An 18561-nucleotide genomic window follows, 5' to 3' on the forward strand; every position below is an offset into this window, starting at 1 on the left:
ATTTAATATTTTAAAACTTTTTTGTTTTGACGAAATGTCCTTGTGATATGTATTTTGTTATTATTATTTGACGCAAGATTTTTTTTTCAAAAATATTTTGGTACGAATATTCTGATGAAAGATATAAAGACGTGAAAAATATTTCATCGAAATTTATTTGGACTGAATATTTTGACGCAAACTTTTTTAAGACGTTAAGGATATTGCAAATTCCTTCCCAAGACAAAAAAATTAAAAATTTTGTAAATTTCGGAATGCTAAAATAACCTTCTTCGACTAGAAAAACTTCAAATATCACAGTTAATTTGTTTTGACACGTTCGTTCTTTTGTTCTAAAAGAATCTTTCGAATCGGTAGATTCGAAAATGTCAGAACTCCTCAAACATCGCTGGAACCCCCCTCAGGTGAGTTAAGGAAAGTCCAAAACCCAAATCCCGATTTTTCCACCGCTTCCCATTGTTCCTTAACTCTCGTATATAGCTCAAAAGAAGCGTATTAATGAAAGGATTTCGGAAAGTGCTGGGCCGAAAATTTAAATTTAGCCAATCTCAAGATATCGACCAAAAATAGGTTTTGGACTTTCCTTAACTCACCTCAGGACTGGCCTTAAACGGATTTCCTTCATTTTTCGTGTTGCACTTGACGGAAATTCATGTTTTTTGCATAATGAAGGAAAATAGTAATTCCCAAAACGAGGTAGCCTGTACTAACCCACCCCACGGGCGTTTTTTGTATTTTGAAAAAACTTGCAATGTTTCGATTAGCGAGATTCTGTGTCTCAGTTTATCCCATTTTTCTGGAACAAAATCCTAAAAAACTTAAGCGTACAGCAGGAGTGCTCTTTTTAACAATGAACCATTGCATTGATTCGCTAGATGTAACGTTACTTTAGTAGTTGAGCTAGATTGAATAATAAAAATAGGTACGCTCAACCGCTGAGACAGCCAGAGATTCGTCTCAGACACGGTCTAACCGTAACAAACACTTCACGTTTTCTTTTCAGTCAGTAAAGAAGAATTTAGTGCAGGCTAAAAATGCAGTGGAGCCCAGTCTTCAAAAAAAAAATAATCCAGGTCCAGAAATGTCCCGAAAAGTGGCTTTCGGGAATTCCTCTAGATTTTCTCATTAGTTTTTCCTGAAGTTTTGTTTATTTTTTATTTTGAATTTAATGTTTTCTTTTGATTATCCAGGTAGATCCATAAAAGTATCACTACCATTTCTCGTCAAAATTTTTGGGTTTCTGCCTGTAAAACGAGTGGGCTTGCTTCAATGAAGTATAAGCCCGAAGGGCTAGAATCGAATCTTTAACCTTTCTCAGGCAAAAAAAAAGCGAAGCCTTAAAATATGCGCCGCATTTTTGACGACGGATTGAGTCTATCGATTCCCTTGTTTTTCCGTGATATTTTTCCGAAATTTAGTGGTAAATTTTAGTTTCAATCTGTCAAAGGCAGGCAAACCACCCTAGGCCCGCCAACTTTGGTAGGCTTCAATTTTTTTGACTTGAGAAAATTTGGTGAAAAATTTTCTGTATTTGATATTTGATGTTAGACTTTTTTTGATTTAAGAATATTCGATGTAAGATTTCTTTGACTTTGAGAATATTTGATGTAAGATTTTTTTGATTTGAGAATATTTGATGAAAGATTTTTTTTGATTTAAAGATTTTTTTTTTGACTTTGATTTGATTTTTTTTGATTTGAGAATTGATTTGATTGAATATTGGTGTAAGAATTTCTTGATTTGAGAATATTTGATGTAAGATTTTTTTTGATTTAAGAATATTTGATGTAAGATTTTTCTTGATTTGACTTTGAGAATATTTGATGTAAGATTTTCTTGATTTGAGAATATTTGGTGAAAAATTTTCTGTATTTGATATTTGATGTTAGACTTTTTTGATTTGAGAATATTCGATGTAAAGATTTTTTTGATTTGAGGATATTTGATGTAAGATTTTTTTGATTTGAGAATATTTGATGAAAGATTTTTTTGATTTGAGAATATTTGATGAAAGATTTTTTTTGATTTAAGAATATTTGATGTAAGATTTTTCTTGATTTGACTTTGAGAATATTTGATGTAAATTTTTCTTGATTTGAAAATATTTGACGTAAAACATTCTTTATTGGAATATTTTTGATGAAAGATTTTCTTAACTTGAAATTATTTTTGGTGCTAATTTTTTCTTTGATATTTTGATGCTAGATTTTTTTGATTTGAGATATTTGCTGTAAGCTAGATTTTTTTGAATTTGATATTTGATGTGATTTTTTTGATTTGTTTTGATTTCGATTTTTTTGATGTCAGCTTGTTTTGATTTGATATTTGACGTCAGATTTTTTTGATTTGAATCTTTGACGTGAGATTTTCTTGATTTGATTTTGGTGCTTTTTCTTGCTTTGCCCTATTGGCTGTATTTTTTTCATTTGAGAATATTTGAGATGATTTTGATTTGAGAATATTTGATGAAAGATTTTTTGATTGATTTTGAAATTTTTTGATTTGAATTTGACGTGAGATTTTCTTGATTTGAAAATATTTGATGTAAGATTTTTTTTGATTTGAAAATATTTGATTTAAGAATATTTGATGTCAGATTTTTTTGATTTGAGAATATTTGACGTGAGATTTTCTTGATTTGAAAATATTTGACGTGAGATTTTTCTTGATTTGAAAATATCGGATGTAATATATTTTCTCAATTTGAGAATATTTGATGTCAGATTTTTTGATTCGAGAATATTTGATGAAAGATTTTTTTGATTTGAGAATATTGAATATTTGATGTCAGATTTTTTGATTTGAGAATATTTGATGAAAGATTTTTTTGATTTGAGAATATTTGACGTGAGATTTTCTTGATTTGAAAATATTTGACGTGAGATTTTCTTGCTTTGAAAATATTTGATGTAAGATTTTTTTTGATTTGAGAATATCGGATGTAATATATTTTCTTAATTTGAGAATATTTGATGTAAGATTTAATATTTGATGAAAGATTCTTTTTGATTTGAGAATATTTGATGTAAGATTTTTTTTGATTTGAGAATATTTGACGTGAGATTTTTCTTAATTTGAGAATATTTGGTGTAAGATTTTTCTTAATTTGAGAATATTTTTTGGTTTTCATACATCTTGCAAAGATTACATCGATTATAAAAAATGCGATGAAAAATTGTTTTTGCAATGGAAGATTTCCTTCAAAAGATTTTAAAATGTTTCGAGGAACCGCCGAACTTCGGGTTATTTGAAAAATACAGAAAGAAAAAAGACAAATTTGATATTTTTAACAAAAATAAATAATTTTATTACCAATATATGAATGTTTTGATTGGAGAAAGTTTTTACGTCCAGCATTTTGTCCATAAAAAGAACAACCCTGCTAGCTATTGAAATAATAAATTGTTCCTGATTATATTACAAAATACCAAATAACGAATGAGAAAAAATGACTAATATAATAAAATAACGCTAAATTTAACGGCATCTATACCATGCTGTTAGAAAGTTTATGGCCAACGCTCGTTACTAGGAATTTCGAAATTTGTTCTTAATATTACATCGAGATTCAGAAATTATTCTTATATCGACGACGTAATCTTTTATACGGAAACACCCGAAAAAAACCGGACGTTTGCCACCAATTTCATTGTTAAATCCAAAACTGGTGGCAAACGCGCGGTGTTTTTCGGGTGTTTCTGTATAAAAGATTACGTCAGAGATATAATATAATTTACTACTAATCATTTACGTTCGAGTCATAGAAAAATTCGAAAAACAAAAATCCGCTGTATCCGCTGAAAATTGATAATTGAACATTGATAGTAAAATTACTTTTTGCTCGAGCAATCTCGTTAGCAGAGAGGTTTGTACCACTTTTTTATTTACTGATGGGCGTTGGCAGCCTCGTTTTCGTGTATCCAAAGCTTTATTTACGTTACTGATAGACGCCAGAGAATACACTCATCATGATTCAGTAAGCATCAACAAGCTGATAATGCACAAGGAACAAGGTTGGGACGATGGTGCAATCGTGAGCACTATCAGTATCATAAAAAGCGAACTAAGGCACTGGTATTCAAGACAAAATCTATGTTTTTTTGTAAAATTACGAATCGTCATAAGTAAAAATGACCGTTACCGTATAGTTGCAATCGCGATACAGAGCTCTAAGTGGTTTAAATATACCATATAACATAAAGAATTGACCAATCAAGCTGCAAACTCGAACTCAGTGCCTTAGTGCGTTTTTTACCGATTTTGATAGTGTTTACGATTTTATCAAGTCTATCAGTAAATAGACCTTATCGGAGTTATTGATTTTTCTAAAAAAGCGATGCATTGTGGGATTGTTTTGAGTGTATTTCAATAGAAACTCTTAGGAATTCCTCAAGGGAATTCTATTGTAATACACTCGAAACAATCCCACAATGCATCGCTTTTTTAGAAAAATCAAAAACTCCGATAAGGTCTATTAAAAAGTGGTGCAAGTGGCTCTGAGTATAAGATTCATTAAATTGATCTTTAGATCAGGCGGATGTACTTTACGGTACAAAATCAATCGCGGTGACTGAATGACTTTCATTTACAGTACTGAAAATATATAGTGGTAAATTTACAAAAAAAAATGTTAACATAAAGAGTACAGCGATACATATACAAGAAAAATTGAAACAAAACAGAAAAACAGCGTAGCCTAAAATTCTATTTAAAATATGGTACATTTTTGTATATGATACATGATGTTGCGTTCGAAGAAAAAGAAAAATATATAAACTTCTGCATTTCCCTTTTTTGTATTCAGGATCTAACTTCATAATCTTCACAACGTAATCTTTTATATGGAAAAAACTGCGGGATTACTATCGAGTTTCAAACGATAAAATGATTTGTAAAGGCCCGAGTGTTTTAGGCTATTTCCATATAAAACATTAGGTGACAAAAATCATGAATCTCAAAAATATATGAACCATTTTTTGGCTGACAAAAGAGCCAAAGCCTTGTATTAGTCCATATACTTTTGGTAGATGAAAATTTCTTATTTTGTTTATATACTTGTATATTGTTCTTTTTGGACGTAATTAAGACCTACTCATACTGTGGTCGGTTCTGATGAAATATCTTTTCAACGAAGTGTCTTGAAACTTTGTGGCATCGCCAAATAGCTTGATCAATGATAGAATCATGTGAAAGAACCAAGGTACTTTCCGTCAAATAAAATGATCGAATGAATTGACACCCCTGTATCAATTTTCCACCAAATAAAATGATCGAATGAATTGACACCCATGTATCAATTTTCCACCAAATAAAATGAACGAATGAATTGACACCCCTGTATCATTCACCAACCATCATCTTGTAGCCTCTAACTGACCAAACACTCTTACTTTTCCGACAACAGCTTCTTGTTCAAAGATTCATCTATTTCTATTGTTGTAAGTTTATAATCGTTCTTTTAAAACATGTCATCAATTTGAGAGCTGAAATCATCCAGATCTGCCAATAGGTTTGACATTATGTCATCTGTATTCTTGAACCTGGAAAGAAAAAAACAATGAAAAAATATTTTGAGAAACATATTGATAACCTTTATTAATAGAATGCCAGGATAATTGCAACAACGGAAGAAAATTGTTATAGGCTAGTCACAAAACGAAATTTGATTGGTTGAAACTCACATGCTTGTTATATTTCTACGCCCCCTTCTCACAGACCCGGTAAGATAATTTTCCACTAGGGACGATATTTGGGCCAATTTTTACAGTGGAAAGGGGTCCAAGCGGGTCTGTGAGAAGGGGTGTATTTTACGTCTGTCCAACGATTTACTTATCCTCACTAATAATATCCCAAGGTCGTCTTTGTGAAAGTAATCAGTTGTCAAAACAAGAAAAGTGGTTTTTGAAAGTATGCTTGCATGCGTAGCCAACATTTTCAAAGCCTATTCTGGGAATGGCAGAAATCTGAGAAATTTCTGTTCAAAGATTCTGAGATCTTTTTCTTGTAGCTTCCTTCCATGATCCTGAGCAAAACTTTAAAAAACTCGAAATACAGAGTTACAAATTAAATTCTAACTTTCGGCAAGAAAACAAATAAAATTTCTCAGACCACCTGATTATCCCTTTGAATGGAGAATTTCAAATAAAATGTGTTTTAATTTTAGCTTGATAACGACACAGTACTCCAAAAAAAAAATAAAGTCCCAACTTACGCTTTGTCAATATCGTTAATATCGTCATTGACCACTGTTCCTGTGGTTGCCGTAGTCGTTGTTGTTGTTGTTTGTTGAACAACAGGAGCTGCTGGCGTCTCTACTTCTTTGGGCGGTTCTATCTCATCGGGCGCCATTAAAACCTCGGGCGGTGGTGCTGGTAGATCTAGAGGCGACGGTGGTGGTGGAAGATCATCCAACGGTTCAGGTACGAATTCTTCTGTGGGTGGAGGTGGCGGGATAAAGGCGGGCATTGGAGGAGAGAAACAAATTTCTTCTTCTGGTGGTGGAGGTTGAGGAGCCACAGTGGCGACCGGTTTGGCGTTAATTTCCGGTTGCGAGGATGCGGGCGAGACACCGGGAAGGGTAACTGAAAATGAAGAACAGAAAAAATTAACACTTATTATCCCTATTCTACTTTACTAGATATTTTAATATTTGTATAATTCTTTGTCTTGGTAAATAAAAGGCCTTCTAAAAAACAGAGATATTAAACCTTACATTGCATAAACTTGATAGAAGTTGCCTTGCCCTTGGCTCCTCACTGAAAGTTTCTAAGAAGCTTTGTTAGGAGTGTCATCGAATATACCGGAAAATTCATGTTCTCAAATGAAGCTTCACATAAAAAGTCATACCGTTTTCACTTATCTGACTGTTGATTCGTTTCGGTGGTGCAGGTGGTGGCGCTTTCTTAGCGGCTACTGGCGGCGCTTGTGCAGCCAGCATTGCTGGTGGGTATAGCGGATCCACGTGTGGTTGTGGTGGAAGTGGTTGTGGCTTTTCTTCAACCACTGGTTTCGGTTTGGGTGTTGGCGCAGGAACAGGTTTCTTTTTAATGATGGTACCTGGGAGTGAAATAGGAATGAAAACTTTAAAAAACATTTTTTATAAGTAGCACAGAAAACCAATCGAACTGCATTTTGATCAATAGACCTTATCGGAGTTTTTGATTTTTCTAAAAAAGCGATGCATTGTGGGATTGTTTCGAGTGTATTACAATAGAATTCCCTCGAGGAGTTCCTAAGAGATTTCTATTGTAACACACTCGAAACAATCCCACAATGCATCGCTTTTTTAGAAAAATCAAAAAATCCGATAAGGTCTATTAAATGCTAACAAAAGCAACAGAAGGTGACATGGCATGGGTTGAGGTTTTAAGATGCTCAAACAGCAGATTTTGAACTTTAAATTGCCTATATATATCATTTTTGCTTCGAACTAACCAGATGCGGTCGTGTCCAACAAGAATCGCAGCAGACCCTATTTGTCGGCCCTCAAAATGAGACTTGGATGAACGTAGACATTCAACATGAATAAGAAAAAAGGACTAGTGTCTAGCAGTGAGCGCGACTAACAATTCCTGCATTAATATGGCGTATGCGTAATTTGTTTATCTCTGCAATAAACAAAGAGGAATGAGGTGAACAAACCGGCTCGGGTTGTTGATGACGTAATGCAAGATTCTTAAGAACAATCGCTCCTAAACGAGAGATGATGTGACCAACCTGTTGGAGAAATGGATCCAGTAGAACTATGAGAACTTCTTCGATCGTTCCAAGAGGCCGAAGATGAAGAACTGCGTCTTCGTTCCAAGGAGTTGGTCGGACTGTTATTATCATCTAACACTTTCTTCTCAACTTGCTTGAAAAAATCTGGAAAACATTAGATGATATTGAAGAACATTAGAATTCAAGCAATGGTATTTCAGCGCAGCGTATGGCTCAAAGGTGCGCAAGGTTGTGTGTTCAATCCCTGGCCGGGTCGTATCAAAGACTTCAAAAAGGTACTTCTCTGTTTAATGCGCAGTAATCAAAGAGAAGATCAAGATTAAGTCAGTCGAGTAAAGAGTTACAACCAAGGAGGCTCCAGGTCACCTTCGGGTCGACTGAAGTCGCAAAGATTCACTTAGAATGGTATCAAAACTTAACTTAAACTTGGTGAAGAAACGCCTGAAATATAGCGTTAACGAAATAGGAATGATGATTTGGTAAAATAAATGAACAGCCGTAATATCAATTTCACCATCTTATTAGAAATTCTAAGGAAACCTGACAAAAACGACACTTTCAGTTCTAGAAATACGTTAGCTAGGAGTGGTAATCGATATTCATCCCAAACCAGAATATTGATAACACATACCTCTTGATTTCGATGATCTAACAACTTCTTCCTGACTACCTTGCATTTCCCCTGATGTCACTTTCGATGCAGGTGAACTTGGTACCGCCTGGTCTTGGGGCGGTTTGACGGGCGGCTTTGGTTTCGGTTTTACTGAAGGCCCAACAGATGGTTTACGGGCGGCAACCGGTGGAGGAACAGCTGGCTTTGGTTTAGGTGTTGGGGCGGGCTTAGCAGGTTTTGATGCTAAGGGCGGTGGCGCGCGTGGGCTTAAGGCGGCTGTGGACATATCTGAATCGTCTGTGTAGGAAGACTGTTGTTGATAATTTATTGATTTTGAGATTGTATTTTCTTGAAAATGAGTAGCCTCTGTGAAAGAGTTTTGGTTTTGAGTAACAGTTTCAACGACTGCTATATCAGGCTCCTGGTCCAGATACGAATTCCGGAGGTGCAATGTTGATTGTTCAGCGTGAGAGTCTCTACTCGTTTGTTGTTGGTGATTCTGAGAATCTGTTTGTGGAGAAGCAGGGAATGTGAAGACGTTTGAATCTTCTGTTATTTGTGTCGGTAACGGTGACGGTTCCGGCGTCGAACTTTTATTACTGTTTTCACGGGTTTTTCGAAAACTGTGTGCTCTTTTTGTTGGACTTTCTATGAAGGAATAAGAGATGAGTTTTAAATAAATTGAATTTATAGAATTTTGTAACGACAGGATCTGGTCTTATCACTCTAGACCAAACGTTTTCGTAGTCTCGAGGTAAAAGATTCTAAAAAGTTACAAAACACTGAACTTAATTGGAAACCCTGGATCTGGTGATAAACAGATTTCGATTGGCCGGAATAAAAAACTAATCATGGACAGAAAAACACTGGAAGTTACTTCAGAAATTTAAAACTGACTCCTCAATGAACTCTCGCTTATTCGAACTTCTATAATTCGAACTAATTCCCAGTCCCCGTCAAAGGGAGACCCTCTTAAAATACTTTCTAGAATTCAAGTACGAATTTGAAAAATTGGACAAGTACTACATGTAGAAAAGAAAATTGAACTACAAAAATTCCTAAAGTACAAGTCTGCCCTGCCAACCAACTAACCACAAATTACATAAAAGAGAAAAATCACAGAAAAAATACTTTTGAAGGGACGATATTTTCAGCTAATCCCGCCATATTTTTGAGTTAATCTTATTTTCAAGTTAAAAGAATGTGACATGAATAATTAAACTTTCTTTGTCGCAAAACTAAAAAAAGGGTCGTCAAAAAGTCGAAATCGCTGTCACTTTAAAAAAACGAGGTCATTGACTTACTTAAAAATAGTAATGGTTTAACGCACTCCGGATTTGCATTCGAATGTAGAAAGAGTACGTTTCCCACTGTATACAGTACAGTCTCCGTAACTCGAACACGCACGTGGAACACAAACTTGTTCGAATTAAGGAAATTTCGAGTTAGGGAGCAAGGTGTGCAAGACATCAGTAACTGAAGGGACTATGAAGCTTGTTCGAGTTAAGGAGACGTTTGAGTTGAGGTTCGAGTTGAAGAGACTCCATTTTATTTATGTTCCTCTCGAGACCCAGATTACCTTCATAAAAATGGATGTAAAGTCTGTCTCAGTTCTACATGAAATGGACTTGTATTTGATATTATTCCACTAGGGAATATCGACTTTTAAAAAGTACACAATCTGATTCGAATCTTAAGATAAAAAAGTTGCAGCTTTTTTTTGTTTGTGCTGCAGATTACTACCTATCGGGAAAGACTTGAATATGTACCTTTCTCACATCTATAGGTCCTACCTACGTTCAAAACGAGTATTTTTTTTCGAGAAGAATTTGTTAAAAAGTTAGAAAATTTTCAAAAAACTGTTTTTCAAATGATAAACCTATTCATGACAACCGACATCGGAAAGACCCTTAGGCAAAACGGTTGATAGGTGACAAACGAGTACAGAGTCTTAAAATTACAAATCTAAAATCTTACACCAAGTGCTATACAGCCCGTCAACCAAGCCTATAGCCTTTGGCTCAAGTCACGTGACATTACAATAGAATTTCAGCGCTTGACCAATCAGAAGCTTCGCGGGTTTTCGAAAACAATAGCAACAATATTTTTTTCTGATATTCACTTTTTTTTGCCTGTGATGGCTTAAAGCACGTCATCTAGCCCCTTTGGGCTAGATAAATCTATGTTCAAAACACATCATCAAAATACCAAGAGCAAGAGAACATTATTTAGTAGTTTCGTGTTACATATGCAATCCAACTAATGACCGTTTGATCCAATTAACAAAGGTGCTGTAATGCCAAACTACCAATTAGCTGTTAATTAATATACAATTACAATTTTCTAATAGCTTTCTGTTTGGTGGAAAATGAACTATGCTTTACATGGCATAAAGCGTTGAAGCTATTTTCGATTTCAAGGCCAAAAGATTTGAGATGTAAAACACAAATATCTGAATCATTTGAATAAAGGACATGGGCCCCGTCAACGGGAAGGGGGGGGGGTCCATGTCAAATGGATATCGTTTTAAGGTGCTTTGAGGGTGTAAAATTTTTTTCCAAAATGTTGGCCCCCTCACTCAAAATGGCTCGCCGTGTCCCATGAAGGAATAAACATCAACATTTTCCGCCTTAACTGTATTTGCCATCATTGAAGTTTCTACTTTCTCTAAATCAGCTCCCGTTCTTAATGAAGTAATCCCAACTCTAAAACCCCCTGCCGAAAACAGCGAAAACCAATAAAAAAAATTTACGCTAAAATAATTTCAATTCAACAAAGTTCTTCACGAAAAACTACTCCACTTACAGATTTCTCTCTTGAAGTCAAATGTCTGGAACAGAAAGAGAAAAAGGATTTCCTTGTACGAAAATTTGAAAACAAACTTCAGAAGTAACAAAGCCTTGAATTTGAAGATTTTTTCATAATATTAAGAGAGAAAGTTGAAAGCAAAAATTGAAAGTTTGAAAAGCATGGTATTAATAATTTAAAGCAAAGAAGAATAAAGAAGAATGTGGCAAAGATTTTCCGTTTACATTTTTTTATAAGCAAACTTAAAAAGGACTAAAAAAAACTTCAAAAATCTTCATAAATAAAGGATTGTGCTGCTCCGAAGAAATACACGGGTTGCAAAATTATATCAACATGTGATTACTCGAAAAGTTCACGTCATTTTATTCCCATGTTACTTGCTTTGCAACTTACAGCTGATAACTTTATTAGTGTGAAATGTCATGTAACAAGCACATAAAAATTTTAATTTTGCAACCTGTGTATTCATTCGCAAATGATCCGATTCAATTCTTTTGGAATTTTCCTCTTTATGATATTCCTATATACAATTTCCCCCTTGTTTTCTTACAAAACCCCTTCTTATAAATAAAATCCGAGACAACAGCTTCCATAGTGGGATCCCAAAATCTGTTAATCCAATCACCATAAGCTTCTTCACACCAAATTACAATATAATGAAAAAACATTGAGAAATTTCAAAATCCTTTTCATACAAACAACCAATTGAAACAGAAACATTCTCACAGCTTCACACTTTGTAATCTGTGTCCCAATCATGAAAAAGTAGCGAGTTTATGAATAGCGCTTTTCCTGTGACAGAGACGCTTAGTTTTTAAAATTGTGTAGATCCTAACTGACTAAGGACAACGGAATGTCAAGTCATAACTACGGGTTGTTCCCAATCGTTCCAGCCACTTCCACTGTACTAGAAAGGCTTGTTATAAACCTGCTAGTCAGAATCAGAACAAACTAACAAGGGTTACACATTTTTTTAAAGAACAAACTATTTAAGAACATGAGGCTTCGATAGATAAATTATTAAGAACAAGTTAAGAACATTTTAAGGCTTTGTGGACTCCAAAACACCCATTTTCTCGGGAAATATACAAAGATGCTCAGTAGATGGTGAAATTAAGAACACTTTAAGAACATCTTTAAGCTTATCTGATGCAACAAGCCCGCAATCATTTGAACTTGAGTTTTGAGCTCATGTTTGAAAATGTAAATCTTAAATGCAAAATACTAAAAGAACTTCGGTCAAAACTCACATCAAACCCATATCCAACATCTTTCAGAAAAAATGTTAAATTCCTCTGCGGTTTTAATCCTTGTTCGATCTCAACACAACTAAAGTGAAGTAAAAAGCTATAAAGTGCGGTCTACACCAGGAGGAAATAGTAACCATTTTACACTTCCTGATCTACTTAAGGAGATGGGGTAAGTAGAATTTTTTGACATGTGGATGTGCACATAAAAGATTAGATTTTCATACTTGTTGGCGCCGTAACTTGAGCGCATACTAAAGATATGTCGGACGCAAAAACGATTATAAACGGCAGAATACGGAATTGCATCAAATTCAACAAAGTTGCAGGATTAGCGAGCTTAAAAGTATTGAAAATACTGAACGGATACACGTTTTCTTATAAGAACAAACTATACAAGAACATAAGGCTTCGATGGCCAAAATGTTAAGAACAAGTTAAGAACATTTAAAGGCTAGATGGACTCGAAATCACCCGATTCTTTAGGAAAATCGGTCAAAATGGGCACAAATTGGAGAAAATAAGAATCATTTTAAGAACATTTTTAGGCTCAAATCCCAAAAAGTTAAGAACATCCGAAGGCTTCAAAAATTTTGGATGCTCTTATAAATAAACGTGTATTCGCTTTAGAAAGAGACAAAGCTGATATTTTCTTTAGGAGTATATTGTCCGCTCTGCTTTCTTTCCAGTAAGCCAAATTGAAAGTGCCGATACACGTTTATACGAACATGGCTTTGACGGCCAAAATATTAAGAAGAAGATAAGAACATTTTAAAGCTTCGCGGACCATAAAGCATCCAATTTCTAAAGAAATATTCATAAAAAATATTCATAAAATATTGAAAATAAGAACATTTTAAGAATATTCTTAAAAAAACGTGTATAGACAAAGTTGTAACATTATTTTAAACTCTATACTTCCTCTTCTTCTTAGCATGCTCTTAAGACAGCCCCCACCAAAGCTCTTATCATATGGATACAAGAAAATTCGAATTGAAGATAAGATTTCGTTAGGAGATATGATAACAACTAGTTATAGTAGCTCTGGACACAGGTCTTTCCTTCAACAGAGACAGTAGCATATTTCGTGGGATGGGACGAAACCGTATGTAATTGGTTCGAAAGTAGATAGGATTTTGAGACTTTTTGAGAGGGGAATCGCAAATTAGGCCTGAGAAAAGTTTTGATGGCCAAAATACAGACATACATAGTAAACTAGGTATGAAATTGACTATTTTTCAATGTCTCGTACAGAGCATAAAATTCTGACCAAAAGAGTGTGTTCAAACATTATATAAAGTCCTGTGAAGTTCAAAATTCTGTTAAATAGAATAAAGATTGAAGCCAAAGTTTGTATAAAACACTATGCTAACTTTTTTTCATTACGATGGAGCTAAACCAAAATTACGTGCGTGTTAAATATGAAATGAAATAAAAACTCGGCAATCAATAAAGCTGCTTCAAAACTCGCAGAAATAAATATGAAACAGTGTTGATTGATACTAACTGTCTTTTGTATCAAAAGTTTAATTAAAACAGTTTCGAATTTAAGTACTTAACCTTTGAGAATGACCTAAGGGTAAGTTACTTAATTTTCTGTGTTTTCGATTTTTCATTTAAAACGTCAAAAGATCTAAAAGATCCAATTTCTTAGGAAAATGGGTCACAATGGTCGCAAAATGGTGAAACTAAGAACAAGAAAATAAGAACATCCAAAGGCTTAAAATTTTTTGGATGTTCTTATAAAAAAACGTGTAGTAAAAGCCCATTGGAAACAATGCACCTTCTTATCAACGGCATCTAATTCCAAAGGTTTACAAAATCACATAAGAAGTTAAGGTTTCGATATCCGAAATGTGAAGAACAAGTCGAGAACATTTTAAGGCTCTAAAACACTCATTTTCTTAGGAAATTGCTTAAGAATACTCAGAAAATTGTGAAATTAAAATGAACCTTTTTAGACTTAAACATATTTTAGGTAAGAACAACAGAAGGCTCTTTTTTCATTAAAACGTGTACTACACTCCCCTCTCAGACCCACTGGCAACCCTTCCCACTGGAAAAATTGTCCAAAATATCGTCCCCGGTGGAAAGTTATCCTCCAATTTTTGTCCCCACTGATAATAATTAAATAGACTAAAGTCTGTTCACGATAAGTGTGCACTCCTTTTTCTTTTACCTATAACTTTTGAAGGAATTCTTAAATCTTTATAAATTTGGTATCATTGGAAAGATATTAGTGAGTGGAACAATTTGCAATAAAAAAAATCTTTAAGAAAATTCTAGAAATGAAGATGAAAATGAAGAGGAAAAAAATGAAGATCTTGTAGAAAAGTGCTATAACTATCATTTTGTTCGATCATCGAACGTCATCACTGTGAAAAAAATTCTCAAAAATAATCATTCAGTCAAAACATATCAAACAAAGTTATGAGCTGATTGACGTCTAAAAACGCTGTTTTCTGCAGATTTTTGCTGTTTTTTGGGTCAATCACTTGTTAACTTTATATTTAATAAATATTTTAATGAAATTTCTTCACAGTGATGATCTCCTAAGATCAAAGAATTTCTCCAGTGAAAATAAAAGTTATAGCACTTTTCTACAAGACCTTCCTTTTTTCTTCTTCATTTTCATCTTCACTTTTAGAATTTTCTTAAAGATTTTTTTATTTCAAATTGTTCCACTCACTAATATCTTTCCAATGATACTAAATTTATAAAGATTGAAGAATTCCTTCAAAAGTTATAGGTAAAAGAAAAAAGAGTGCACACTTATCGTGAATAGACTTTAATTCTCACTGCAAAATATTATGCTATTATTCACACCCACACTGAATTTTCTGATTTGAAAACGAAAGAATTGAAATTCCCAGCCATAAAAAATATGGGAGTAGCAATCCCATCGAGTTTCAGTCCGTTATTTTTTACCCCCACCGACTGATAAATTCCTACCGGGTCTGTATAAAGCCCTAAAATACCTTATGTTAACCTAAAATAGAACAGTAAAAACCATTCGAGGCTCACAGCACAAAAAAAAAAGAATAACATCGGTGCATCACTGAAATTAACTGGTTCACATAAAAAAGAGTGAACTAAGTGAGGTCTGTTAACCACATAAAAACGAAATTTTTTCTTTGCTCAGCCACCTGATGAAGTCATATAGCAGGTGACCAAATGACAAAATTTGGTGTTACTGTTCAATATTTTATGTTTTAGATCCTCTATAAGGGTCATCTGTGCCAAAACCCATGCTTTTATCACCATCTGAAGTATTTTTGTGCTAACAAACCTCACTAAAAGTATAAACCCAGCTCTATACTTCTAGCCTTCTTTCCGAACCTCTTCTTTTACTCCATACTTTTGATACCTCAATTTAACAAGAAAGATTTTTAGAAAAAAAGTAGAAAGAAATTTTCTTTACTACAAGTACAAGTCAATTGACATAAACATTACACAAACAGAAGGAAATTTCTTAATGACAGGAAAAACAGAACATTGTTTACAAAAACAACATATTATAAAAAATGTTGGACAGAAAAATTAATCCGTTAATTTTGCAAAGTCTCCGTACCACTTACATTTCGTGTTTTCTTTTGATTTCATTTATTTTTAAGCACGAGTTTCAGAGGAAGATTAATAACGACAACTCTCTCCAATTCGAATTCGAACGGGGAGTTTACCTTTATTTGTTCGAATAACAGAGAGGTTTGCATTATGGAAAGTATTTTAAGAAGGTTGCCTCCTTGGGGACTGGGAATTGGAAAGATTCGAATAAAAGAAGTTCGAATAAGCAATATTCTACTGTATGTATGAAACATGTTTCCAAGCCGTCTCCAGGCCTACACGTTTATTTTTTATAAGAACATCCAAAATTTTTAAAATTTCGAATGTTCTTAACTTTTAGAGTTTCAAGCCTAAAAATATCTTAATGTATTTTCCCCATTTTAATGAATTTTTGTCAATTTTCCTTAGAAAATGAAGCCTTAAAATGGTCTTGTTCTTAACATTTTGGCCATCATCAAAGTCTTATATGTTCTTATATAGTTTGTTCTTAAAAAAACGTGTATTGCAAGTTGCTAGCTTACAGTTTTGCCTTACATAAAAATGTGAAATAGTGAGAAATAATACTTTGAGTCAACTTTATCTTGAACATTTTACGAAAATATACGTGTTTACCAAAAGAGCATTTCTAAAAAAAAAGGGGCAAAAATCATAGGCTATACTGGGCTATACTGCTTCAGGGAATATTATGCTGTTTCAGGATTTCATTGACTCGTTCCTCTATAAATCGTGAACCTCTATAAATCGAATCTCTACATCTCGAATGTCTCCTGAGCTGGAACAAGTTTTTTGATCTCTTCAGTTAACAATACCTTAAGTCTCGATTGCCGAACAAATTCACGTTTACAATGCATGATCGTTGAATTACTTTTTAAATACTCCAAAAACTGACAAACTCGGCTTCAATAGTCAAATATTAAGAACAAGCTATGAAAATTTTAAGGCTTTTGGGACTGTAACAAGCATCCGATTTCTGAGGAAAATAGTCAAAATTACTAATAAAATGGCAAAAATAAGATTAGTAATTTTGACTATTTTCCTCAGAAATCGGATGCTTGTTACAGTCCCAAAAGCCTTAAAATGTTCATAGCTTGTTCTTAATATTTGACTATTGAAGCCGAGTTTGTCAGTTTTTGGAGTATTTAAAAAGTAATTCAACGAGCATGCATTAAGAAAATTTTTAGACTTAAAACTCAAAAAGAAGATCCGAAGGCTTTAAAAATTTGTTCTTATATGTAGGTAGGAAACCATAATAAATTGGCAATATAGAAAGACAATTTCCGATGTATGTACACCACGCTACACATATGGTATTCCAAAGAAGGCTTTCCTGACTAACATCAACTCAATCCGTTACACAGTAGGGTCTCCATAATTCGAACACGCACAACGAACACAAATTTGTTCGATTTATGGAAACTTTAAGTTTAAAAAGAGACTGGTTTATGAGGACTGTTAGCGGACCTTCAATTCACGCATTCACGTAATTTCTGTTCACGCAAAGTTTACCAAGTCAAGCAAGTGAAAAAGCCCATTCACGCAAACCACTGGGGCCGTTTATAAGGCAATGTTAACTGAAAGGACCAGGAAAATCGTTGAGTTAAGGAGATATTCGAGTTTTGAAGATTTGAGTTATCTCAACCCAACAGTCATTCTGCTTTCTATGATATTTCTTGGACTGCTAGAATCTTGAGTGTGTAGTGAGAACTATACAAAAACATCTAAAATTATTCCCTTTTTTCTGCCAAAGGGGGCTAGCAAATAATATTCAGTTCTCAATCTTTGACTCTTCCTTCACCTCTACACGAACACTCTCTGCATATCTTCAATATTTCAAAACTACAACATTCTTATCTCCCTCTTATACTTATCAATATGGAAAAAAGAAGAAGAAAATTGAAGTTTTTAAAATTTTACTTAAATATTGACAAAGTGTAAAGTCGGTTTCAAAAGACCGAAAAAGAAATCGTCCAAACACACCTCCGCAGACTCTTCGATAAGAAGAAAGTTCTTCTAGAAAAATAAACTCTTTTTCCATATTTCTTTCACAAAAAACAAACATAGAAAAGATTTTTCAAAAGCTGTAAAAACTGAAATCTGAGCTGAAACTGATAAGCTTTCAACAATAGCAATAAAACGCTTAACCTTTTAAAACTGACGTTCTTACATTTTTAAAACAAAAACCTATGAAACAATTGCTCCTATAGACCAACCAAGAAGCATAATGGTAGACAACCTAGCGTTAGACTCTAATGTCAACATCCCTCTTCTAATTCGAACACCCTTCTTTAAAGACAGGAATAATATGAAAGTTTGAATCACTGATTGAAAAAAGATTATTCCTCTCTGACCACTAAGCAAAGAAAAACAATGTCAACCTTTCTATCAATTTCAGCTGATGAAAAGGGTGTCGGGATTATATGAGGGATGTCGACATTAGACCAACTTACAGTATTTCACAACACCGTCCGTTTCTTTCATAGTTTAAGCCTATTGCAAAATTAGGCAAGTAATGGTTAAATTGCTAGAAACTAGAGCAATTCACGAATGGCAAACTTTTCATTGATGTAACTTTGCCAGGCATTTCCTCATATTGACAGATACGTCATACAC

The 18561-nt window shown here is 33.9% G+C and overlaps 1 protein-coding gene across 1 annotated transcript in view; it reads right to left on the reverse strand.

Annotated features, from left to right (window-relative positions):
- Window positions 1–4685: 4685 nt before the first annotated feature.
- Window positions 4686–18561, reverse strand: part of LOC136824704 (caskin-2-like) — a 43442-nt gene continuing 29566 nt past the window's right edge. Inside the window, exons 21-25 of the mRNA XM_067080686.1 lie at window positions 8351–8980; window positions 7717–7863; window positions 6847–7056; window positions 6212–6581; window positions 4686–5540 (exon numbers count right to left, since the gene is read on the reverse strand). Of these exons, the coding sequence (XP_066936787.1) occupies window positions 5459–5540; window positions 6212–6581; window positions 6847–7056; window positions 7717–7863; window positions 8351–8980 (1439 nt within the window). The 3' untranslated portion in view covers window positions 4686–5458. The remainder of the gene's footprint in view (window positions 5541–6211; window positions 6582–6846; window positions 7057–7716; window positions 7864–8350; window positions 8981–18561) is intronic.

Source organism: Clytia hemisphaerica, unplaced genomic scaffold (genome assembly GCF_902728285.1).
Source record: "Clytia hemisphaerica strain Z4C2 unplaced genomic scaffold, Clytia hemisphaerica genome assembly, whole genome shotgun sequence".
In the NCBI taxonomy this organism is placed as follows: domain Eukaryota; kingdom Metazoa; phylum Cnidaria; class Hydrozoa; order Leptothecata; family Clytiidae; genus Clytia; species Clytia hemisphaerica.